This window comes from Aphelocoma coerulescens, chromosome 2 (genome assembly GCF_041296385.1).
Source record: "Aphelocoma coerulescens isolate FSJ_1873_10779 chromosome 2, UR_Acoe_1.0, whole genome shotgun sequence".
Lineage (NCBI taxonomy): Eukaryota > Metazoa > Chordata > Aves > Passeriformes > Corvidae > Aphelocoma > Aphelocoma coerulescens.
In genome coordinates, this window is record NC_091015.1 from 42455184 (window position 1) to 42481745 (window position 26562).

At 36.8% G+C, this 26562-nt stretch overlaps 1 protein-coding gene across 1 annotated transcript in view; it reads right to left on the bottom strand.

Annotated features, from left to right (window-relative positions):
* Nucleotides 1–26562, bottom strand: part of SKAP2 (src kinase associated phosphoprotein 2) — a 119525-nt gene that overhangs the window by 39872 nt on the left and 53091 nt on the right. Inside the window, exons 5-6 of the mRNA XM_069007160.1 lie at nucleotides 8947–9024; nucleotides 8140–8223 (exon numbers count right to left, since the gene is read on the bottom strand). Coding sequence (XP_068863261.1) covers nucleotides 8140–8223; nucleotides 8947–9024 — 162 coding nt within the window. The remainder of the gene's footprint in view (nucleotides 1–8139; nucleotides 8224–8946; nucleotides 9025–26562) is intronic.

Genomic DNA, 26562 nt, shown 5'->3' on the forward strand with positions numbered 1-26562 from the left:
AAAACATTCCTCTCAAAACAGCAAATGTTTAATTAGCTAATAAAAGCACTGAGCCCTACCACAACAGCCATGTGACTGTTTTAAAGACAATTCTACTTTTCAAAGGTTCTGGTTCATAAAAGTATCACTTACAACATATCTGACTTTAAATACACTGCATGTTGTGCAAGCGGCACCTGTGCACTCCTTTCAAGCCCTTCGGACCAAATTCTGCATCAGATTTTATGTGCTCTGGCATATTTTGGCGAATATTAAAAGCAAACCAAAAATGTAAAAGTAATTAAGTTTTGCAATTTCTGCAGATCACAGTGCAGCATTCAAGTGAAGACTGGCATCATAGTTCACATTTTGCACAGGCAAACAAAGAACAAAGTGTAGTTGCATATCAAAAAAATGCCATTTAGTGTGGGGTTTTTTTACACAGAAGAGAAAAGCATTAATTAACAATAAGCATCAGGCACAGCAGCAAAACTACTTTAAGTATTGCTGAATAGAACCCAGGTGTAAATTGAGCAACCATTGCTTACGCTTGTCAACAAAAGGAGAAAACTTCTACAGTGGATAAAATAGGAAAACTATTGTTTTCAACGAATTTTTGTCATATTTCTGGAAGTTTAATAGGAAAGAAAATCTGTTTCCACTCCTGAGAGGGTAAAAATTGGCTAACACAGAAATGTGAACATAAACGGACATAAGGGCAGTCACCAGTCAAATACTCTGGCTAGTAATCTTATATGTACATATTCTCTGTCCTTCCACCTTTTTATGAACTCTAACCCAGGGCAAGTAAACACCCAATAACACAATTATATGAGAAAAACTAGGGTACTATTCTATTTTCACTTCTAGTCCCTTCCTCCCAGTAAGTTTTATTCTGTCTTAAATAAGTACAAATAATACAGTACCAATATTTTATATTTGCTCAATCCTCCAGCCCTATTTCAAACAGCACACACATGCAAAATTCATGAAATCGCACACAAGGCAGATATTAGAAATAATAACTTGCAATAGGTTAACTAGGTCCCTTTTAATGAAATTCATTTCTCCCTAGGAATGTTATTGTTCCCTTGCCTGTGACCTCAGGGAGAAGATGAAGTGAAACACATTAATTTCTCAGTCTCCCATGCTGGAGGTTTATCAAAACCCTAGAAGATAGGAGCACGCAGGCAGAATAAACAAACATCAGGTTCAAAAGGTAAAAACATTTTGTCAAGATAAAAATGAGGCAAGTATTCAAATTTACTCTCTTGGATTATTTCTGAGACTGCTTCTCTGTGACATGGATGATCCCTTTTATGGTAATACACTTTTACAGAGCTGATCTCGAATGATCACCGCACTGGTACTCATCTTTCAAAGAGCATCGCAGTTAAACCACAAAGATGCTGTACTTTGGAAGGGTATGGTACATGGCATCCATATCCCACTTGATTGTTCTTCTATTTATACTGGTTTTGTCTTATCTCTCTGAACACACTATTTCAGTGCTAATGAAAATTACCGGCATGCACCACCGAATACATACATATATATACATATATATATATATATATATATATGTCAATCCTCAGCTATTAAATTCTTTCAGTGACCATTATAGCAATAGACTAGACTTAGCATTGCTACTTTTACTTCCAATTGTCTTAGCAGTAACCTCTGATTAAAGTCCAATGGGGCATCATGCATATACCTCAAATGTTGAAAATGAGGAAATTCTAAGAGAATGAGTTACTTCACAGACCTGACTCAGAACCTGATAAAGTTGAGAGGAAGACTCAGTATGCATTCACACTCCCTGGGGCAACAAGACAGAGATAAGACCTAGTATGTCCTGAGAAATGGCTCCACAAATACAGAATGGCAGAACACAGGTCAGCTACAGCTCAGCTGCCTGCTCTGATGGTGACAAACAGTGGAGGTCTACAAATCCCATTTGCTCTTGCAGAATACACCTTTTCAGTTGGGACTGGAGACCAACCCTATCACCTGATCACCACAGATACCGCAACCCACAGTAGCTGCTCGGCCAGGCAGAGTAGTCAGGTGCAGGCTTGAAGGCAGAGCCATCCTGGGATTATCAGACTCAACAATCACCTCGACTTCACTCATCAGCACAGGCTTGCAGCTAAATGAGTTTGGACAGACCTGGGCTTTTGGTTTCAAGATGCCCTGTGAAGTTAGGGCCACAGCAACTCCTGTGAACTTTTACATCGCAAGTTAAATTGTTTATACTAGAAATATTTTCTGGAGACTGTGCTTTAGGAAGAATTAAACAATTTCTGATATTTAAAAACTCTGAAGACAAAGATTTTACTTGAAGACTTAAAATTAGATATTGTTAGTTTTTACAGCGGGAGTCTTAACAGTAGCTTCAAGAAGCACATTTACATTACAGATATTTAACTTTGATTTTAAACCCTCAAATCAGAACCAGTTTTGCTTAGGCAGGAATACAACAGCATATTTAGGATGAATTAGGGAGACATGCTGATGGAACACTCCTCTGTGAAGAGCAATAACATTTTTGCTGTCTGTTATTTTCTCAAAATAGAGCTTTTCAATTCAACAACAGGAAACCCATAAGCTGTCCCAGAAAAACATAAAACAGAAATGCAAAAAGTGTAGTAAGTCTTTGTAAAAACAAAAAGGATTGTGAACATCATCAAGCATAACTTGTTCCACAATGAAGCCAAATCTCATTTCAGCATAAGCTGTCCTTTGCTCTCATCTGCTCATCCTCCTCTCTCCCCTTCTTCCCATGTCAGGCACATAACAGAAAAATAAATCTGTGTCTGTGCAGATCATTTTGCAACAGGAATTTAAAATCATAAAGAAGTAGTATAGCAGAGGGGAGAATCAGGCACTAAGTACTAAAAAAAACCCCAAAGCTAGTACACAGATATTTGAGAGAAATAAATGGGGGGGGGGGGGGGGGGGCTATATTTAAAATAGAGAAAATTCAGATCTGAATAAAATTTGAAAGCCTTTAAACATTTCTCTTACACATAAACTTCATTCATCCTAAAAAGAGTTAAATGTTGTTAACAGAAACAGGGCCAATATTATATTGGGTAAAGAGAGTCTCAAGGGAAGCAGAGCAAAAGCATTCTGAAGTAACCTTGCGTAACTAAGTCCATGGGAACATTTAAAACAAAGAAGGGTAAACCTTCAATGAGATCTTGAAATTACTGGGTTGTAAATTTGAGGCCTAAGGCGATGTGCTCATATTATTAGCACATGTAAAAAGAATTAGTGCCTTCTGAAGAACAGAGAAGACTCGGATGGTAGAAAGGAAAGAAGTTACAGAGAAAGACATAAGGAACAAAGGCAAACAAAGATTTCAGAGAGTGATAAAGTATTTATAGATACTATTAGAGTCTATAATTTAACTCTCTTCATCTTGAAATTAGGAGCCTGTAAGATTTTAGCGTTTACATGGCTTCATGCTAAATGTAGTTTCACATACTTTACCATGTGCTATCTAAAAATAGTTCAGTGTAAGTATCTCCAAAATGGTAATTCCTTTTCCAGCTTTTGGAACAGTCTTTTCCAAACGCATGCACAAAAGTTCTTCCCTTTTAGACAGCAGATCTGAAATGTCATCAACTTTTTTTTCTTCTTCTTTCCTTTAATCTAGTCCTCTGAGAAATTGAAATTGTAAAATAATTAAGAAATTGAGGCAGTGATTTTGGGGACTGAATTGTTTATATTCAGTTTGCTTATACCCCGTAGTTATTTTCTAAATAATACATTATTAACAGCAAGTGTGACTCTCAAGGTCTGAATTTTACAGTCTCATAGCAGAAGATCCAGTACACATTAGACAGATGCCTTTGATTGCCATCACCCTGCTACAACAAAGTCCTGTTGAACGTGCACAATTCCCTTTTCTGCCCACATAGAAGTAGTTCACCACTGACCTGGTCATCACTATCTTATTATTCAGAGAAATCCAAAATTATCATGTCCATGTTAAAACTAAAGAAACTGAAAAAAAAATAAATTCAGACTTTTCTAAAAGCCTCTGAATTATACCCCTCTTTAACAGCATATTACTGGTGGGCAGGCAGATACCATTTTCAAGTTATAAAAATGAAAATAAATTTTTAGTGCCCATTAGCAGGGGGAAAATTACCATAATGTTATCAATTACTGTCTTGCTAAACATTTAGCTGATCTCTCCAGTTTGCTGAGACAGAAGGGCATATAACATTGTGGCCTAGTGAGAAAGAAGTAATGAAGCCATTAATTCAATCATTTATAAAGCAACAAATTAACATTCCTTCTTCACATGCATTTTGAGGTCTGAAAGGTTATCCATACCATCTCAGTGTCTAAGGACACAGGAACAGCCACAGATCATATAGAAAAATGACAGGAAACCAGGGTACTCAATTCAGGGTGCCACTGCATGGAAGAAAAGGAAAGAGAGGACTATAAAAGATTTATGGAAGGAAAAACTATGAAAAGGAGGACCAGGCAAGCTTCTCAAAATCCCACCCACCTCTGACATTTGAACACACTCCTATGCAATGTTGTGGGCCACGTGCTGGCAACTGATACCACAGCATAGGCATAAATACACACATGCTTCCTGCAATACCTATTTCTGATGTGTGATTAGCTCAAACCTTTAAGCCTTGTTTCTCCATATATTCCATTTATCAGTGATCAAGGGAAAAAAATGCAGGTGATTCACTTAGACCTGTCTATATTGCAGGGATAAATGACATTGTTTCATTACCCAATGCTACACCAAATGTAGGAGAAAATAGAAGAGAAAACAGGGAAAAAAGACACCAGCCTGCAGGCATCACAACTGTGGAAAGGATGCTTGTAGTCTTTTAGGTGAACACACACATACACAAACACACAGCCCTTTACTGTATTTCACAGGCTTTATCTTGCACTATATACTTCTGGATTAGGCCTCACATTTTTCATCATTCAGCTTAGAGTAAATGATTCTTCCTTACATGTTTGTGAACTTTATACACTTCCACGCTTCTTGCTTTCCCAATGCAAAAAGGAGAAAGTTAGAAGAATTAAAACTGTTTTGGAAACAACAAATCTATACAAATAATAAAAAGGCATCCTATAGCCTCATGTTTATCTCTGTTACCCTTCCACTGATACTTAAGCGTGAAAATCAAACTTTGGCTAACAAAAGACACATCACAGCAGACACAAAATAGCTTTCACAGATTATTCACTTATGTGTCTGGTTTTAAAAACAGACACAATTCAAAATAAGCCCAGATGGACATAGAAAAATCCCTGATGCTTGTCAGCAACACATCCCCCAACAAACAGGCACTAGCAGCCCATTACCCATTTAAAGTGAGGTGGGCAGCAGGACTGAGTATGTATGGAATCCTCATCACTTTGAAAGCAGGTTCACAATTTGCACAAAGCCACCAAACACACATTTCAGTGCTCTTCTACAGCTGGTCAGAACACACATTGAATTTCTACATGGTCCAAGTTATCAAGGGTCACAGTAAACAAAGAAGGCCCACAGCACAACAGTGTACTACAGCAGGTACCACTGCTGGCCACAACAGTGGGAGTGAAAACAGTTCCTGTGAGTAAATGCCAGACCTGCTCAGGATTGTCTCATCACACACCTCATCCACGCTGACAACCTGCAGCTGAACAGCATGATAAACTGCAGCACATACGCTCACAACCATTAGGATGACAGCTCACTTTTAACAGCAAACTAGTCTGCCATGGCTGGTGACCAGTTTCTGCACAATGAAGAGCTGCTTCTGCACTGGAACAGGCACTTTTATATACAGTGGCATCACAGGCCTGAACAAAGTACCTCTGACCAGTCTAGAAAAAACTTTTTTTATTCAAAGGCAAGTTCAGGAGTGACTTAGTCATCTCATATTACAAGATTAAGTCACTGCACCATGCTTAACTAGTTTTTCTGCACTACAAGCACCAATCCAGTGGAGATAGGACAGAAATTCATGCATCTGACATGTTTGCTTCCTCCATGAATTACTGTTTGGAGTCCAACCGTGCCATGGTCTCTCCAACTATGTGAAAGGAGGTTGTAATGAGGTGGGGGTCAGCCTCTTCTTCCAAATAACAAGTGATAGGACAAGAAGAAATAGAAGAAATAGCCTCAAGTTGCACCAGGGAAGGTTTAGATTGGATATTACGAAATTTTTTTTCACTGCAAAGATTGTCAAGTATTGGAACAGGCTGCGCAGGGAAGTGGTGGAGTCACCATCCCTGGAGGTATTTACTAGACATGTAAATGTGGCACTTAGGACAGGGTTTAGTGGTGGGCTTGGCAGTGCTGTGTTAACAGCTGGACCCAATGATCTCAGAGGTCTTTTCCAACCTAAATGATTCTATGATTCTATACAGTTCCAATGGACTATGTGCCTCTCCCACATAGGAGAGGTTATGGTTAAGAGGACCTACCCCAAACAATCTGCAGCCTACAAAAGCTGTAAATGCATTAGTCAAAAAAACTGTCTATAGATTCATAAACAAAAGAGATCCCACAAAATATCACAGTCAATTCCTAACATGACACCAACATTCTGAGTGCTAGGGAACGTATTTCCATGTATCTTAGCATTCAACACAGGTATTAAAAATTGCAACACACACTTGATAATCAGGTTGTTGCAAAAGAAGAAAAAAAAAACGGACTAAGACCAGGTGGGCAACATGACTGCCTTAATACAAAGGCTGTATGCTAGAAAGCATAAATAATCATTAGCATACCACAAGGAAAAGAATGTAAAAAGAAAAATCAAACCTTTTTTTTTTCTAAAAAAATAGCAGACAAAAATACAAAGATTTTACATCAAGAACAATCTTTGTGACTTAGCAGTATATTCTGAAAAAACAATTGCCATTTTTAAAGTAATAGGCAATGTATAACTATATATATATAAATAAACAGCGCATGATCATTTTCCAGAGAAAGAAATCAATCAGTACTGACAAATCAGTATTATGCCACATATCAAAATTTCTGAATGAAGATTGTTCATGTTTGTGAAGCTTGATCAACCTGTAAATCCCAAGAGTATAGAAGAAAAGGGAACATTTAGCCGATATACTAGCAAAACTCTAAAAACATGATGGGAAACTAGCAAAATGAAAACCAGACTTAAAATTAGACTCTCTATGTCTTGTATTTTTAAAGAGAGGATGAGCGTAAATGAGCCGGTATATCAAGGAATGAAACAAACTGGAGCAAATTATATTAGTCTTAGTCATAATATTAGTCATAATAACTACCTGCAGTAATCTCAAAAATAAAAAGACAAACATAAAAAGAAAAATAAAGAAACCACTTCAATGGAAAGTTTGCCCTGGAATTTTTTTCTTTTTGCACGGGGGTGGTCAGGGGGGAAGACATTATTATAATTTTTAAATTTACTCAGATATACTTATGTATGATTTAGTTTACCCTTAAACATCAAATGTACATGGTACACCATTTAAATATGTTTTATTTGACTGTCAATTTTAAAAATTCAAAGTAGTATCATAACATCTATGCGATATTCTTTCCAAACTGGCCATTTAAAGTTAAAAGTCACCTTCAGAAGTTTGCTTTAGTTTCCACGGCTGGCTTTGGTTAAATACATTACTTAATTTCTAGCTTTTCCAGAACAGAAACTATTTTAAAAGAAACAAAGAACTCCACTATGCAGCTTTTAGATTAATGTTTTCCTGGATAGAACCATCTCTAAGGAACTTGGAAGGTATAATTACTATAGGACATTTTCAAATTAATATCCTATTTGGAGAGAAACATTATTTTCCATCTAATAACACAACTGAGTACCAGCATACTATCAAACCAAACAGCCAGCTGTTATTGGCAAACAAAGCAGTTTTACAAGAAACTTAAATATTTTTTTCCTCAGTTTCCGTGCTTTAGAAAACATGTATACCACTTACAAGTTCTGAGAAATATTTACACATTTTAAAAATTCATAGCACTGTCCAAGAATAGTTTAAAAGAAATGAACTTTCTTTTAAAAGATTCATTCCATTTCTTAAAATTACCTTTGATTCACTGTTTCCAACTCTACTAAAATTTTCATATCCTTTTGTGCATTAAAACATCATTTCTATAATAATTGTTGTAAGTACCTTTGTCGCTTCCATAGTAATAGAAGATCGTCTTGCTGATAGCACACCAACGCCTCTGCCACTCAAAGCCAAGAAAACTGTGGTCTGAAATTAATACAAAATGTGTTATATCAGTTTATGCCACTATTGAACAAAAATGTGTTACTTCTTTTCAAGGGTGAGGTAAGAGGGAGGAGGAGCCAGGAAAAGACACTAAGGAAAGGAATCTAAGGAAATGCATGGCACTGAGAAGGAAATTAGAAATTAGAAATAAAAAAATGTAAGAAAACAAATTGGAATTTGAAATCACATAAAGAGGGAAGTCATGTGTAGCATTAAATATAAGGAAATAATGAACAACTTCCTAAATATTTCCTAGAGTTATCGCAGCATTAAGTGGGTATTAAAGTGACAATATAAGATTTATTGAATCAAGGTAAATATTGACTGAACCAAAGCTGAGATCAATATTTGCCCTCTTGAAGGAAAATAAATCTTGATGCTCACTGAAACATGAAGTCAACATATGGTACTTGTACATACGTTCCTAATGTTTTCTTCAAAAATACCTGAAAGTCTCTGAATTATGGCTGACTGCACTTTCACAGCACGATTTTGTTAGTCAATAAAGAAATAGAATTTTCTTTCAATACTATAGGAGCAATTATGTGCTATGCTTCTTTTGCATAATAATGTTTCAATGTTTCAGCGTCTACTGATTTTATCACTCCTGTATAAAGTTGTTCATGTGTATAACATCAAATACAGACATATAGACTTCCCAGACATTAAATATGCACTAGCTTTCACAAAGATAACTAGACTTACCTTTTCTACGTTTTTCCAGATATCCAGCCTTCAGAACAAACTGAAGATCTTGAGCTGCAACAGGAGGAAACTGATTCCCTGAAAGAAAAACAAATTCTGTAAAGCACTGCTTTTCAAGAAAACTGCTATAGGAGCATTAATAAAACAATGGATTTTACACTCTCAATATGCAGGAGCTACTGAAAAAAAAATAATACTAGTAACTGTTATGCCAGATTATTTCAAGTAAATGAAACGTCTACCTATCAATGTCAGAGCTGTTGTCCTCACCATTTGAGTAAGGAAAAATATAGCTGCATAACAGGCCCTGCAAGTCTCAGAAAGAAAACTATGTAATTATACGAAAGACAGCAACTGCTTTGAACATAGTCTGTAAAGTAATTTGGATAATGAAACCACTAGGTTTTCAAACGTGCAAACGAAATCAAGAATCACAATTGAACACAAATCAGAAATGTGGGTTTTGACACCAGCTTCGTACAAAAATATCCTGAAACAACATACAAGGTGAAGACCCTCTATTACACATCTACAAGAAAAGAAACCAGATGAAGAGACAATAAAAGGTGCTGCCTGTTGCTGACAGATATTGCCTCATTTATAATATGACCCAAAACTACTGCCTATAGGATCTGTAAGGTGATAGTGGATAAACCAAAGACATTGCACAGAGGTCTACAAAACTGTTGACCTACAGACACTAATTTTAGCACATTGTACAATATGTCTGCATCTGCAAAATGTGGAGTATAGGTCACTGTATTTTTTCCTTTTTCTCAACTGCTAATTCATAGAAGAGTAAGACCAACCAGTCAACCCTGCCTCATCTTAAAATACAACTTTAAATGTTAAAAACTGTGTCTTCTTACAACCTTCTCCTCCTAAAACAGAATGATGATTTAAACAGAACTCCTAGTAATAAGAACAAGAATATGTTAGATGTATCTAATATTTAATATTTAATATGAATATAAATATCATACTGCTTACCCCAAGCAAAAAAGTAGAACAAAAGGTACTCCTGTGCTGCTAGGGTTTTTAAGTGCATGTAAGCAACACAGTAGTTCCCACTACTTATTATCATCAAATATTCATAAGAGTCACTGTAGGTAGGTGGCAAGTTTACAAGGCAGCAATTATTCATCAGAATGTATGTAATCTCATTATGTTCTATCAGTATAAACATGCAGAAAAAGACTGATACTAGCAGACAAATTCGGTGCTAAAAACAGCACTTTAATATATGCAGTTTGGGTGAAAGATCAATGGTCTGACCTTGAACCAAGCACTGTCTCTGGAAGCTGATGTCAATTTCCTGGTTTTTTAGGTTGTTCCTTAGGATAGATTTTTTTTTAATTCAGTGTTCACAAATGAGTTGCTTTATGGTAGTCTTATTTAAATACAGTTGTGACAGGAAAAAGACAAGAAAGAGACAGGAACATGCAGAGAATGCTTTTTTTAAAGCATGAAAATATTCAAAATGAGTAGACATTCCTTAAATAATATGCTCTTTAGAGTGCAAAATATTCTGTTGGATACCAAAAGACAGTAGATAGAATTTTACTTACATTGATATTTCCACTTTATTCTTTTATTAATACTCCTTTTTAAAGATTAGGAGTACATTAATTTCTATTTTAGCTTCTATGGAATTCTGACTATTCTGTTAAAAATACAAGAGCACAATGAACATGCATTTTAAAGCGATGCAGCTGTCCTCCCTTTGCTTGGTAACATGCAATCATAGCCCATCATTAAACGGGAATTTAACACAAAGACACTTGCTGGCTGGTACGTGATAAGTTTAACAGTTACTTCAAAAGGTGATGTAATTATGGTATTATGAGAGGGGGAGGTGAAGAGTTTTACAAATATGCATCGTGTGCTGCTTTATATTGGTCATTGGGAGGCATCAGTGTGCAACACTTACAACTCTACCTCACCCAGTAGGGCTCATCTTAGAACAGTGCAACCCCACAGATGAGGAAGCCATAAAACCTAAGTAAACAAACAAACAAAAGCAGCTCACTCTTAGATTTTACAATTTAAGAATTTCATTTAGATCTAACTTTACCCAATGTTGTTTGTATCTGTTTGGGTTTCAATGAGGAAGCTTGGCCAGTCATCATTTAGTGAACAGTCAAATCAAATGGGGCAACACAGTCCCAGAGAAGCACATACTTTGGGGACTCCTCAATGTTGTTATTCTGTCATCTGAACTGACTACTTCACAGAGTCAAAATTCCACTCTCAATTCTGCTACTTCTGCTGAGACAAGTCAGGATAAATTTGGTGGTGGGATTTTCTGCAACTACATTTATTTTGCACAGGGCACTGAAAGCTTGTGAGGAAAAGAACAGGCATGAAAAAAGGCAGTGTTTCACTATCCAATGCCACTGCAGAAAGAAGTCCTCCTCTCCCACCCTTAAGTTGTAGAGAAGCCAGTTTCTTCTTCTCTTCCTCAAAGCAACTGAGGCAGTAACTCCAAAAAACAAACTGCAGCTGGTCACCCCACTGCCACTCACAATCTGTAAGTAGCTGAAGCAGAAACAGATCATATGCATGTTATTATCCTTCTGTCAGAGAAGCCTGGGAACCAAAAAATATGACAGAACTTTAGTCGAAGGGCAGGAGAAAACAGACCCAGTTGTAATACCCCAAGACACATACAGCTGTAGAAGAAAGAAAAAGCATAAATCTGTTTAAATTCCTTCTTTCATTGCCCTGTACCTTCAGAAGGAAGGGGAGGGAGAATAAGTAGTATGAAAAGTATAAAGGAAAGAGAAAGAACCACCTCCTCCCAGATTCTCACGAACCACAGGTGTTGTGCATATGTGGCAGGAAGAAGGCACAAACATGGATATACCCTTGTCCCAGTACTACAACAAAAACAACAGAGGGAAGAAAGAGGAGAGAGTGACATCTTCCTTACAGTTACTGCCTAGATTCTGCATGGAAGACTTCTGAGTTGTATGATCTGTCTATCTTTCTTCCATTTTTCATTCCTTTACTGTCTTGTCCACATCTCAAACAGGATTTAGAGTGAACTGCAACTGCTAGATGTGGGAACTCCCAGCAGAAAGTGTGGAATTTATGTAGTAAGTTAGTTTTTGCAGTTGCTTTCAATCAGGATATTGCTTCCCCATTCATTTGAAATATATCAGGCTTGACACAATTCTCATTTTAAAAGTATCACTAAAGCAGTGCTTCGATATAGTAAAGCAGCATTATTTTACATTACACCAACAGCTGAGATTAGAGGTTCATTAGTTGACTGCAGCATGAAACTTTGAATTAAGACAGCTCCTTCTATAAAGAATCTAAGACAGAGGAATACTGCTAAGAAAGAAGACATTACTATTTATTTTAAGTAAAGAACCATAAAGCAAATTAAGCAACATGCTTCAAATCACATACTCCTTTAGAGTTCAGAATTTCCCATGTTATACTCCCATGCACACCCCAGGATGTCTTCATGACAAGGAGAATCTTCCCCTTCCCTCATGGATGCAGGTGAAATGGCCTGAATTCCAGTTATCTGTAATTTCACTGGAGATTATCCACTGTAAGAAATTAAATGTAGAGATGCAAGAAGTTTGCATCCTGGGGTGTCTCAATGTCTATTGACGAGAGACTTATGGTCAAGCCCACTACAAGATCTGAGCAAAACTTCTCTCCTAAAATGAGATCAGCAGAGATCACCATGCCTTCCTACCTACTTCCTACCCCTTTATGGTCTGTTTCCAGACAGGATGAAAGGATTTAGAAATAAAGGTGTTAAAAGGACCATAGTCTTCCCTGGTTTCTCCTCTGGTACACTGTAATTTTTTAAGCCAATTTCAAACACCAAAGAGAAAAGTGGCATTGTGAGTAAGAAATGCTCTGTGGCTTGCAGCTATGTGGGTTTAAACGTAGAGAAAGGCACAATGATTGCTTTTGTTAACTCTTCCAGACCTAATTTCTGCCATGTCATTGTCCTGACAGTGGTGGGCAAGCACGGAGTTGAGGATATGAAAACGTCTCATTTCCATTCCTGAGTTTCTATCTCACAAATAATGTCCTGAACCTAATTCTCTTGATGTGAAGATCAGTTCAAAACTATCCAATATTTAGGGAGATGATTATCCTGTATACCCAATACATGGTATAAAATAGGGATGGTCCATCTGCTTAATGTTATAGGTTTTCCTTCATTCTTGACCACCCACTCACAGAACGGTCTCCCACAATAATTTCTCTTCCTATCCTGGTGGGAATTATCTAGTGTACTCCAAAATAAAATCTGCAAGTTATGCTCTGCATGCATATTTTCAGACTGATGTGTACAAAAGCCATCAAAGACCAGATCAAAATATTTATGAGGTCTAAACCTTCATCTTAGAGAAAAGTAAATTATATGTATAATGCACTGGGCTCTTCCTCTGGGTTCTAGGCACTCTTGCGCCAAGTGAGCAGCTGGCAGTTATTATAATACTATTGCTGCCAGGCTAAAAATTCCTCCAGTGAAAAGAAAGTGAAATGCTCTCACTCAAGCATAAAGCCAGCTTTACCAGTCATGCTTTGACTTCAGAAAAACATTAATGTTATTAACATAGGTGTATTCATGTACAGGTTCCACTGCACAACTCCCACAAACACAGAATAACTTGTGATTCAGAAAGATCTCAAAACTATGGATTCTGGCACAACTACAATTTTTGCGGCTTGGTAATCAAACAGGCAAAAGCCTGAATGATGTAATTTTTCACCTTACTGCAACAGTGAATGTGGTCCATTACATAAAAACAAGTTTCATCAGTGTCACTTCACAGCATGAAATGCAATCATTGTGCCTGGAATTTTGATTTTTGTAGGACCTAAAGATGTAAAAATTTCATCCCGTATACAAAATAAATAAAGGAAAAACAGGTTTTATTATTCTGCACTGTTTACCAATAGGATTTTTTTTTACTTCTGCAATGTGGGCTAAGGGATACATAAAGCAAGAAATAATCAGAGGTCAATGCATTTTAAAGAGGTGCTTAGCATGCTTATGGGAAGTTAAACAGGCGAAGTGGAGATAAGTGTAATTCAGTAACAGCTAAGTGGTTGATTACAGCTTGCTTTCCTAGTAGAGGACCAGAGGTTTAACCATTATAACGGTAAAGTCATCTTGCTCAAATAAGAATAATTCACTATTCTTGATTCCTTGTAAAAGAAAACTGACAGGAAAAAATACATTAGTTTGATTATATGGAGAAAACAGTGATTGCTATTTTTTATCCTCTTCTAACTAAAAAAAAAATAATAATATGATCATAATTAATAATACAGTTATTAAAAAATTTTTTTCAGCTTTCTTTTTATTGCATTGAAACCCCTTAGTGTCATCTGAGAACTTACTGAGAATGCACTCGAACCCCTCATCCAAATCATTGATAGAGATATTGGACAGAAATGGTCCCAGTACCGACACAGCAGGATGTAACTCCACTCACCACCACTCTCTGAGCCCAGCCAGCCAGCCAGTTTTTTAGCCAGTGAAGAGTTCACTGGTACAAGCCATCAGCTGTCAGCTGTTCCAGAATGTGCAGGAGACAGTGTCAAAGGCTTTACTGAAGTCTAAGGAGAAAACATCCACAGCCCTTCCCTCATTCCCTAGGTTGGTACCTGGTCATACAAGGAGATCAGGTGGGTCAAGCAGGACCTGCCTTTTCCAGACCCCTGCTGGCTGGGCCCGATCCCCTGGTTGTCCTGTATGTGCTGCATGATGGCACTAAAGATGATCTGTTCCATAACTTTCTTCGGCACTGAGGTCAGACTGACAGGCCTGTCGTTCTCTGGATCCTCCTTCCAGCCCTTCTTGTGAATGGGTGTCAACATTGGCCAACCTTCAGTCACCTGGGACTTCCCCAGTGAGCCAGGACTGATGAAAAATGATAGAGTGGCTTGGCGAGCTCTTCTGCCAGCTCCCTCAGTACCCTTGGATGAATTCATCCAGCCCCATAGATTAGTGAATGTCTGAGTGGCACAGCAGGTCACTAACAACTTCCTCCTGGGTTTCAAGGGTCCCTTCTGCTCCCTCTCCCTGTCTAGCAGCTCAGAGGGCTGGCTGCCCTGAGGATATTTGGTCTTTCTGTTCATGACTGAGGCAAAGAAGGCACAAAGTACCTCTGTCTTTTCCTCATCCTTGATAACAGTGTTCCATCTCTGAACCTAATAAGGGATGGAGATTTTCCTTGGCCTTCTTTTTATTGTTAACATATTTATAAAATCATTTTTATTATCTTTCACAATGGTGGACAAATTAAGTTTTTGCCTTTCTAACTTTCTTTCTACGCAACCTAACAACATACTTGTACTCTTCCCGAGTTGCCTGCCTCTACTTTCAAAGGTCATAAACTCTTTTGTTCCCAGAGTTCCAGCAAAAGGTCCCTGTTAGCCAGGCTGGTCTTCTTCCCCACCAGCTTGTCTTTTGGACATAAGGACAGCCTGTTCCTGCAGGAAATGCAGAAAATAGGTGGTTTTGTCCTCGAGCACAGGGTTCTTATGCTATCTCTCAGGCTGCAATTTGAAATTGGCAGAGATATTCTGAACATATTTGTGTTAAAGTTGAGCAAAGAGCAATGTTTCTAGCAACACAAAAAAGTTATTTAATCTTCTTTTCCTCACTCCTACCGCCCTTCTCACACACTTCTTCCAAAATTCTTCATAGCTCTCCATTTCATTTTGATCTGGAAATACAGCATTTACCCATTTTTAATAGCTACTACAGAAGGATTCAATTATCTTTGAATCTGTACATAGCAATACCCTGGAGTCACATCTGTTGCACAAGCACTGTGAATCTAGGCTAAAGAGGAGGTGGTTTATTTTCATATGCATATCTTCTCCCTGCATTTTTTTTAATAAAGAGAAGATTAATGTATACTGAATTTGGAAAAAAAAAATCCCACTTCTTAGTCTTCTGATTAAAGAAAAGTTATCAGTAGGAAGATCACATAGAATCTCATTAGTTTCATTACCTGTCTTGAACACTTTCACAAAGACTACTTCAGCATTTTGCAAGTGTAGAAGCCTGGTAGCACTGAATTAGTTTAACATGCAAGAATCAAAAGATAAATGTTAAAGAAAACACATTTCATTCCAGGAATAAGTGTTATGAAAATGTTTAGCTTTTGAAACATTGGTTCACAAAAAGTTGGTATTTTGGTCTTCAAAGTGCTTGTTCCAAAGGCTGCCTAGTCTATGAAGTTTTGCTCTGGAGCCATCCCTAGCATTACCCATTGTGGTCTCTAATAGTGTACAATAATTTTCACAGAATAACTTGCCTTTATAGATTCCTCTAAGAAGAGCCAGCAGTGTAGCTAGAATAAAGAAAAAAATTCTTAATAAAGAATACTTAAAGTGCTGTCATCTGTTTCTAGTTTTAATTCTTTCTAATTTGGCATATGAAGTTTAGGTTACAATCACTAATACCACATCCTCAGAGGCTTAAATACTGAGTATTTCTTCTGGACTTCTCCCTTAGAAGGCCAGTGCTATAAGCATTTCTCTTCCCTTCCTTCCTGTAAGCAGAGGAGAAGGCAGTGGGCCAGGTAGCATAAAAACCACTGCAATGGATTCTTTACAGACACTAAATCTAGTTCTTTGAAGCAGTCAGTATGAGACCTCTCTTAGTCATTTAGCCACTAAACTGTGTATTTAGTTATTTTAAATTTTTAAAATCTTACATTTATGGCTTTTCAATCCTCATCTGTTTTCTGAGCAAAGTTTCTTTATTAGTTGTAGCATTTCATGTGACAAAGAAATGTTCTTTTTTCTTTTAACAAATTACAGGAGTCAGCCAGTTATGACTCCATTCATTAGGATCCACAGCCAAATGGAATTATCCTGGATCACATACTCCTCATCCAAACTTAACTCTGAATTTATAAACTAATATTGTCCTGGATTTGTGCATTCTTTGGATGATTTTCAAATTGCTTCTAGAACACCCACCATTACATTTTACATAGCATTTTAATGGACAGAGGAGTTCATGGCCTTTACCCCTTGATCCAGATTTAACTTCTACACAGGTATTTATTAAAATTTCACAAATGACACTCATGGCACATGGGGGGATGGGAGGGGAAATTTTTAAAAGTGATGTTTTATGCTGTGAGCAGGCACTATCCCACAGGGTTAGAAAAGGGGCCACTGAACACTTCACCAAAGCACCCTTCCCAGTTTTGCTGTTTCTCAAAGATTCTGAGGCAAGAAGAAAAAGCTACAGCAGCAAAGAAAAGGTCTCTTGTACAAGGTCTCCCACTCACACCACTGCAATGTAAGGCATACAAAAATGTTGTAAGGCATGCAAAATTTTTGTTTAAAGAATCACTAAGGTTTATTCAATCATTTCAGCACAAGACCAGTTTCAGTCATCCAGAGGGCCACATTACAGCTACCAGAAAAGTGCATCAGTGGTAGAGATTGGCAATACAAATTCTGCCAGCACAACAGCTTCAAACTTTGTTATGAGAAATAAAGTAGGCAGGAAACCACAGAGATATAAACAATGTCCCAGCTTTGCAGATAGAACCAAGTCAAAACAGACCATCATGGATCAATTAGAGGCACTGGGAATTCTCACGAAATTCTGCAGGCAAGCTGAAATTTCCCAGCGTTGTCTCACAGACAAGCACACACATCCAATTTTGATTAGAAACCCTAAGTAAAGACTCAGAATGTCTACATGATAAGCTTGAACCACAGAAGGTGCTGTTAGCTAATCACAGAAAATTAAAAGGCCAGGAATAAAGTCTACAGCTGGAGTATGACCAGCATGATGTCAAATTGCATATGAGTAGCATCTTTAACCGCATCATGATTCCTGTATTCCCAGATGGCTAACAGGAAGAAAGTCCCATAGGTTTATCAAACAGCAAGTTAAAAGCTATCATTTAATACCCCCAGGTGGAAAATACAATTTTCAGCTTAACATCTAAAACACTTGGAAAAGGTAGTACTACAATTGTGCTCTGCAATTTACTATTATTTTTAAATAGCCACCTGGTACATATAAGAATCCCTTATAAATACCCACATATCACAGCACCTTAAGGAAAACTTGAGGTAATCAGAACTAGAAGTTATCTATTACTTTTCTTATTTTGTCATAATGTTTTTAATTAGTACTTTTGAAGAGTCTAAAATTCCATCTTCAGGCAACTGGCCCTTTTATTTCAGTAAATAAGCCTACACTGAGACTAAGCAATGACAACTATTTAACTGAATATAAGAATGATTTAATATGTTTTGGCAGAAAAACTGCCAAATGTCATTTATTGCAAATCTAAACAATGAACTTTTCAATTATATTTCAAAATTAGTAGTATATGTTCTTTTACTCTCAATGTCCTAGCAATCCAAGCATTTATTACTCAACAATATTTTGACAGATCTTGTAGAACCCACTACAGAGTGAGCTCTTACCCAAATTTTGGCAATACCATGCAAGTTAGATTTCCCACAAATCACACATTCATTAAACAAAAAGCATATAAATTTTCTTCCTCTTAATTCTGTAATTTCCCTAATTTTTTGCCCTGTCTCTTCTCCTAAGTTCTAGTCTGCATACATACTTTCCTAAATTGTTCTGTTTCTAGAAGCTAGTTTAAGCCCCCTTTTAAAAGCCTTAAGGAAAAAAAAAAAGGAAAGAAAAAGAAGGAAAAAACCCAAAACAGTACCGTTTGAGAAGTGCCAAATTTAGCTAAAGAGAAAAATCTTCCCATGTGAATTTCAGTCTATGAGAGGGATATTTTAGCAGGGGAACCTTTAACTAGTGCTCTGATCAGAAGTATAACACACCATAAATACAATAAGCAATACCCAAGAAATCCTGGGAAACAAGGAAGTTCTCAGACTGCCATGAAAAACCAACAGAAACCTCAATGTAAATTGCATGAGGTTTTATATATGGAAGTCACTTATGCCAACTGGCAGCCCTCTTGGATTAGCTGTGTAGTCTGCAAAGTTCCAACTGTTCTGACTCTTGGCCAAAGGCTTGGCCTGCTAAACTTCTGAAAGGAAACATACATACACACTTTGTGCATTTTAAATGCTCCAACAGATCATATCCTTGATCAGAAAAAGTTTTAACATTACTGGTTAGAGCTGAAAAATCTTTCATCTGTATGAAGGAAAAGATTCAAATTCCTACAGTTAGTTAAAAACACATCTTTGAAACTGACAGTTGTGGATTTCAATGAAGAGGTCCTAAGCCAGTATTCATTTTCCACATTTTATGTATTCCTGCAAATACAAAATTATTTGAGTGTTCTGCCTCATTGGCTTATTTTTGATACATTTCTCTACTACTGATAATTCAAGTAAAAAGCTATGTTCAGTGATGAGTGAACTATCACACTCAAAGCTCCTCTGCATCTGAAAGCCAATTTAGTTTAAGATGGAGGTATGACTTTACACTTTACACATGCAGTCTGCATGTAAAGGCAAGCCTTTTTAAAATAATAGCAGAAGAAGAAAGTCTCATACAAGCCTTTCAAGTTTTCCTTACAGCAGCACACAAAATGCAGATGAAATATAAGTCAGTATGTAGAAGTAGGAAGTTCTGGTAGTATTACAGTCTCTTGCAATGTTATAACACTGCAGTTAGAAAAATCAATCTACAGAGCAAAACGATGAGAAAAATTAAAGGCAAGAAAATCAAAAGTGACTTATACAGTGCCTGTATTTCCAAGTACTCTGAAAGAGGTAATAAAGAGGTAATAAAAATCCAAAGGTTTTACAGTTCAAAAAACACATCACTGTTTTCAAACCGCCTGTCACAAGTAGGTTGCTACCACAAAGATAAAATATTCTCCTGTTTTGCTGTAATTGCATGGGACCTAACTGAAAAGAACAAGGGGAACACTGTAAGAAGCCAGCAGAGCACACTGCAGGAAGCCAGCAGAACACTCCTGTGCTTCCTGAAAGCTTTCCAGATGTAAATTTCAGTTGCCATTCACCTTGGAGTATACTGAGAATGACAGGAAGAACTACCTTCCAATATCAACTCCCAAGTTTCTGAATTACTACACTATTTTCCAGTCCATTTGAAGGCTCCAGAAAAAAAACCCTACACTTGAAGACACAAGCAACAAGAACTCTGGCAGAAGCTGTTTGTCTCTGAACAAGAGAAAGGAGATCTGACCAACTGTTCCAATTCTCCCACAAATCCCATTTTATTACATCTATTCAATGGAAATATCTATTTCAATTTTTCAAAGATCTTTCTAACTTACACCAAGCTACATAATGTTTTCTCAGATGACCCTTTGCAGTTCTTACTGGCTTTAGTATCAAATAGAAATATCTGAAATCATATTTTTTGTCTACAGTTAGAAACAATTATTAGAAACCATGTATGGGATTGAAATCCAAAAATGAAAGAGGATTGCTTATATGACTTGCAAGATGCCAGTTCATCTTCTCCTACAGTAAACACATATAGGTTTCCTTCAGCATCTACCATGGGAAATCCCAAAAGTTAAGGGATTGGAAGTTTATAAATCACAGATACTATCAGGGGTCCCTGCAACAGGGGTCACAGTTTGAGAAAAGAGAGAATCAAGAGAAGAGCCATGACTGAGTTTTGTGATAGCTGTGTAAGAGGAAAAAGTTGACACATCAAGAGAAATGGACATATTTTACAACTTAAGACTTCTACAATGATGAAGTAGATGAATAAATGTCAGTGGGATTTTTTCCAAACTCACTCAACTTTCATTTTTTGTCCCTTGATTCTCACACCACACCTGAGTTTTCCTTAAGCCTATCTCTGCAAATAAATCTAATCAAAGATTAGAAAGACAAACCACCCAGAGAATGCAACCACTGTTGAAACTTGAACCAGTTATAACATTAATGGTGTATGAATTAAGTGAACCTGATAACGGAGTAGCATTGCTTGGTCTGGTGACAGTATTCAGTGACAGTATTACAGTCTGTGGACATCAGTGGGACAGGATTTATAGGCAACATAATAACCTTTATCAGATAACTAGCAGCACTGGAAAAAAGCCAGACAAGCTTTTATACAGGCAAAAGAGCTCATTTGTACAAAAAATCCTCAGTTATTTTCATTTTATAGCACCTGACTAACACACATCACCTCTCTACCAACCTGGCATAATGAAACTTGTGAACATGCAGCCTCAAAAGTTGCCCTAAAAACAAAGAATTCAAACCTGCAAACATTCGTTTTAAACTAATATACAGTATTATCTTCTAATTTAAAAATGTGTTCATTCAGTTCTCTTTAAAAGAGCACAAAAATAATTGCGTCAAAGCTATAAAATGGTATTACCAAATTTCACTGGAGTAAATATTAAAGTTGATCTATGAACACCAAAAAAAAAGGAAATAGAACTTTTAATGGAAATGCTGACACAACTTTAACTATGACAATGTTAAGAGAGCTGCTCTAATAAATCTGTCAGTTTCTGTAATGCCTATGACAATCCCATTAATATGAATGATGTACACTTCACACAGCTTACTACATAGCAACTGCACAAGTTATATCATCTTCATTCCCAGTAACAAATCAGTAATCAATATTTGCAAAAGCAGACTAATCCTTTGCAAAATCGGTGGTTTAGTGATTGAAGAGTTTGCTCAATTTACACAGTTAATCCCTCTTCATCTGCTTGAGCCCTCTATTTATTCCAACCACTTACAGTGGTAGCTGTAGCAGATTAATACATCCCCCTGTGCTAAACATGTCTTGACAATTGACCCAGCATATTGCTGTCAGGATAATCTTTACAAACACTGAGCTTTTCTTACCAAGCCTGAAGGCAACATTTAGAAATCAGAAGTTTACAAATATTCTCAGAAAGATCCCCCCACACATACTATCACTTCTCCATTCAATTATTTCTTTGAGACAGCATCTAACTGTCATATTTTATGGCCCCAAAAAGTACCCTCTGACCTTTTTTTTTTATTACTAAGGTGAAAATTACTGTAATTATGAAGTCACACGACGATTCCTTTTTAATCAAGAAATTTCTATAGAAACAGAAAATCAGCAGGAAAATAACGTGTTGTAGCATATTGCTCAGTGAAAAAATGAGATGGCCATCTGTGTAAATACAAGTAAATTAGCATCTTCTATTTTTAAAAAAATGAGCTGAAGCAGTAACACTAAATTAAGATTTCACAAAAAAACAGGTCACCATGAAACCCCATGGCGAGGAAGTAAAAAACAACAGACTTTAATTAAGCAGAGACAAAAATATTTAGCTACACCTACATATACCTCTGTAGCTCTGAACTGAAGTTTACAACAAAGACTTGCATAGTCCTTCAAGATTTTTCTCCATTTCGAGGTTTCTACCCCTAAAAAAGGCAATTATTAATCAAAGCATATTTTTCTAAACAACCAAGAAGAATTAATGTGGACAGTAGTCCTAGTTACACACTAAATTCATACTAATCTTTTGTATCTATGAAGCTATTCATGCTTAATTTGCCATGGTATACAACAGCAGAAGATAAAATATGCAAAGAAATTGACAACTTATAGCAGTAAATCTGAAAATATTTTATAAGGTTCAAATGTAAGAACTTGTGTTTAAGGACCAATAAAGTAGAAACCCTTAAAAAGCTAATTTGCATGATCAATCATCATGGTTCTTATTGTTCTTGTTAACTTATTTCAGAGAAGCATGATACTGTATCAGCTGTACAAGGCATAACAACTTTAATGTCCATACAGAACTAAATCTCAGTGTTAGAACAGCATAACTGTTTAATTCTTAAAATTTTCCTAACAGCAGTTCTTGATCTATGGAAAGACAGCATAAAAAAGTTGCTAGGCAGATCAAGGTGGGGGTTTGATTGTTTAAAAAAGAAAGAAAGCATTAAGAGAAAAATCAGAGAGACTGATGGCCAGAAGAGAAACTGAAACATGCTGGTTTGGACAATACATTAATTACTAGGCTACAGAGCCTAAATTATCCAGCTGGCTCTAGAAATGCAGCCTGGATTCAGAAATGAACTTAAACAAAACTGGCACAGCACAGAACACTAACTTAGTCATCAAGTACAGTCACAGCATACATCACAAACTTGATGTGCTTGACTATTTTAATCTGAAATATATCCACAGGAAAAAAACAGAAGCCCCATAGTAGGAGCACTAACTTGAGGGGGCAATGATGAACTTCAGTACCGAAGGCCATTAAAGCAAAGACCAAGAGAATTTTGTTAAACAGAGGAACAACCCCAAAATCAGCATATTCCATTTTTTTCACTGTTGAAATCTTGTCTTAAAATACAAAAAACGTGACTGAAGACATGGTACAATATGGACAGTCTAAAGTTTATCACTAAGTTGTTAAGCACAGAAAGGTGAAGGAGTCACTGCTGAACAATAATACTTGAAGGGTGAAAGATGTGAGCTGCAGCACAAAACAAGTCAGCATACAGGAAGAAAAAAGAAAAAAAAACAAAAAGACACACCAATCTACTGACTCTCTTCCACCATAAGAAGCAATTAACTTTCTAAAAATAAGAGACTAACCATCTGAAGCTACCTATGATGACACAGATGCAAACACTGAATTTCACAACTGTGTCATTTTTGATGTCCTCTTAAGGTTGAGTAGAAGAAGAGGCAATTTAGGCAGAGTTATTATCCTACAGCACAGTACCCTGCAGTACATAAAACACTCTCTATGCAAGTTCTGCAAGAGTTTTAGCCAATTAGAAACTAAAACTTAGAACAGAAATAATTTTCTAGAACTAAAATTCTAGATCTTCCCTTGAGGCAAGTCATTAAAAAAGGATGAAATCTGAATCTTACTGGTTAAAAAGCATACTAGAATATAAGTTTATTAGAAAAAAAAAGGCATTGTGTAGGTATGTGGAGGATTATAAATTGTAGAGTGGCTCAATTCAGTATTTTTTCTTAATTTTTCACTGAGCTGGAAGCTGTGGTACAAAGTATTTTTTTAAAAAAGATTTCTGTAATACAGAATATGATCTGGCTTAGGAATTTTAAACCTCTGGCAAAACTCTGACAGGGGACTCCAGCAAAGCAATAATGTTACAACTCAAATGTAGCTTCAATATCTAATTGGATTTTGAAAAGAGTATCTAATCGTCTCTAATTTGTAATACCCCAAGGAATCAATGGAAAGATCACTTGATGTGAACACAATGAGTACCCTAGACATTGCCTATTTGATCAAACAACAGGGTTTCACTTTACCCTACTGACAATTTTCCCAGCTGATTAGTTGAAAAAACCCAACTGTGCCTGGTCTTGACTGACCAGTGGATGGAGATTGAAACCACCACTCAGAGGGTTTTCCTGGAAGCTTCCAACAACATGCCTAAAACACAGAGTTTATTTAGCCACTCATTACAACTCCTCAGAAAAATGTTCCATGGTACCTCAAAATGCTCAGCCTTCTGAGATTTAATCCAATATCCTTCTCTAGTCATGCATTCTCCTATGAACCACTCTGTTCTAGCAACTAGCACCAGAGGCTGCTAATTTGGTCTCTAAATGATGTGAGTGCCAAAAAGAGCAAACAAGTAAACAAATGCCATCAAGAAGGTCTGCAGCTAGTGCAAAATCCTAAAATATATTAGACTTCTGTGAACTCTGTCCCACTGCCATTCAGTGAAATTCAGTCAGGAAAAACAACTGGTGAGACAGAGTAAGAGCCGGCATCACCAGTGAAAGACAAAGCAAGGCCAAACTCCTGATGTGCAGCACCCCAAGGTGCCAACAAATGGCACACTGCTTTTGCCCCCAAATCCATGGCAAAGAGCTGAATGAACAGCAGGATAGAGAATGAGCTCCAAGTCTCTGCAGAGCTCAGCCAAGCAGCCATGGCTCATACTTAAAGGCCAGGCTGCAAATGGGAGAAGAAAACCAGCTGGAGAGATCAGACCGCAGCTGGCAGAGCAGTGGCAAGACTGACAGGCCAGAATGCTGAAATCCTGAAGCAATTTCTGTAAAGGCAGCAAGGGTCATGAAATATTGCCTAAGGTGCCCGTTAACCCTTTACAGCATGCTGATCCTATGGATTCCTCCAATTCCCTATAGTTGCAGTGTAGCCCATAACAGAAAGAAGACTACAGGATTATAGGGTTATAATTGGTTTAACAAGATCTTTTCAGCAGCTGACAGGCAATTAAGTCTTCAGTTTAGCTCTAAAATATTTATTCAGACTTTCCAACTGCATATAAAGACATGTCTCTGAGCACATCACAACTCCTGTTACAAATACTAATGACCCTCTTTAGGACTTTGAAGTAGTTTTCACACAGGTGATGTAGAAGATCATGCACGATTATGTCAGGTTTTTCATACGAATAAAGATATTATCCAAAAAAATGTTTCACGCAGTATGTATCTTCTCCAAGAATGCTGTAGCATGATGTATTATTATTACCTGCATTTTGAAGAACAGCCTTATAAATTTTATCTATTTTAACTAGCTAATGTAATCCAATTCTCTTTTTTCAGTATGCCATTTCATCAAAGATGCAGAAAGTATTTTGATTTTAGACATAAACATGCAAAGATGATGACTAATCATTACATGTTTCACTACACAGGTCCCTATCATGCAGAAACAGGAGTGAAAAGATACACTTCAAGGAAAATTTTGTGTTCAAAATGATCAGTTGATTAGGTACAGGGAAAAAGAAAAAACATACAGAGGTTGTCAACACTTCTGTCATGTACAGAAAGGAAAATTAAGAGCCATTTGTTATTCTCAGTTGGAGAGGTCACTAGTGTTATCTTGCACATGATGATTTGATGCACTACATATGATTAATGCTTGTTTAAAGGACACTGCCAAGGTCTCTAGGTCAGACTGTGACCTTCCATTTTTTTCAGATATCCATAAACAGAATATTAATAATTCAGTAAGTGCTTTCCTCCCTCTTTAAAATATTTTAATACACTCAGCTACTACTAAAACAAGACCAATAGTAGAAGGTGATAAAATAGCAAGAAAGAAAATTCCAGCAAGCAAGCATTTGCTTCAGACTCATACTTGTTTTATAATATTTTAAATGACTGGTGCAGTTGTAACTATCACTTTCTAAGACTTTCCATTTTAACTGCACAGGTTTCCACAGCCTCATGTATATGCATGCCTTGATGCTTTGGGATAAAACTGTATATGCTTCCTCAAAGTCACTTTAATTCTTCAAAATTTTAAAGACAAAAGCAAAGTGAATGTACTTGCTTCTTTTAAAAAGCAAAGCTCTCAGAAGTCACTGAGATGTTGCATTTTTACACGATGTGTACAAATTGTATTCTTTAATTGTGTTCTTACATGTCCAGCTAGAGCTTTAGTTCTCTTAAAATCTAAGTTTAGGCATCAGAAAATACACAGTAAAAATGTTATTTAAAAAAAAAAAAAAAGAAAAGGAAGGAAGGAAGGAAGGACTAAACTCCTGTGACTGCCTCACTATTCACGAATCTTTGGTAAATGAACTGTTGTCTGGATTATGCTTGGAAATCTCAAGTTTATATCAATATAGTTTTCTGTGCATGGATATTGCAATAGCTAAGATGGAATGTCCAAGACCCCCTTCAAATGAGAAATAAGCATT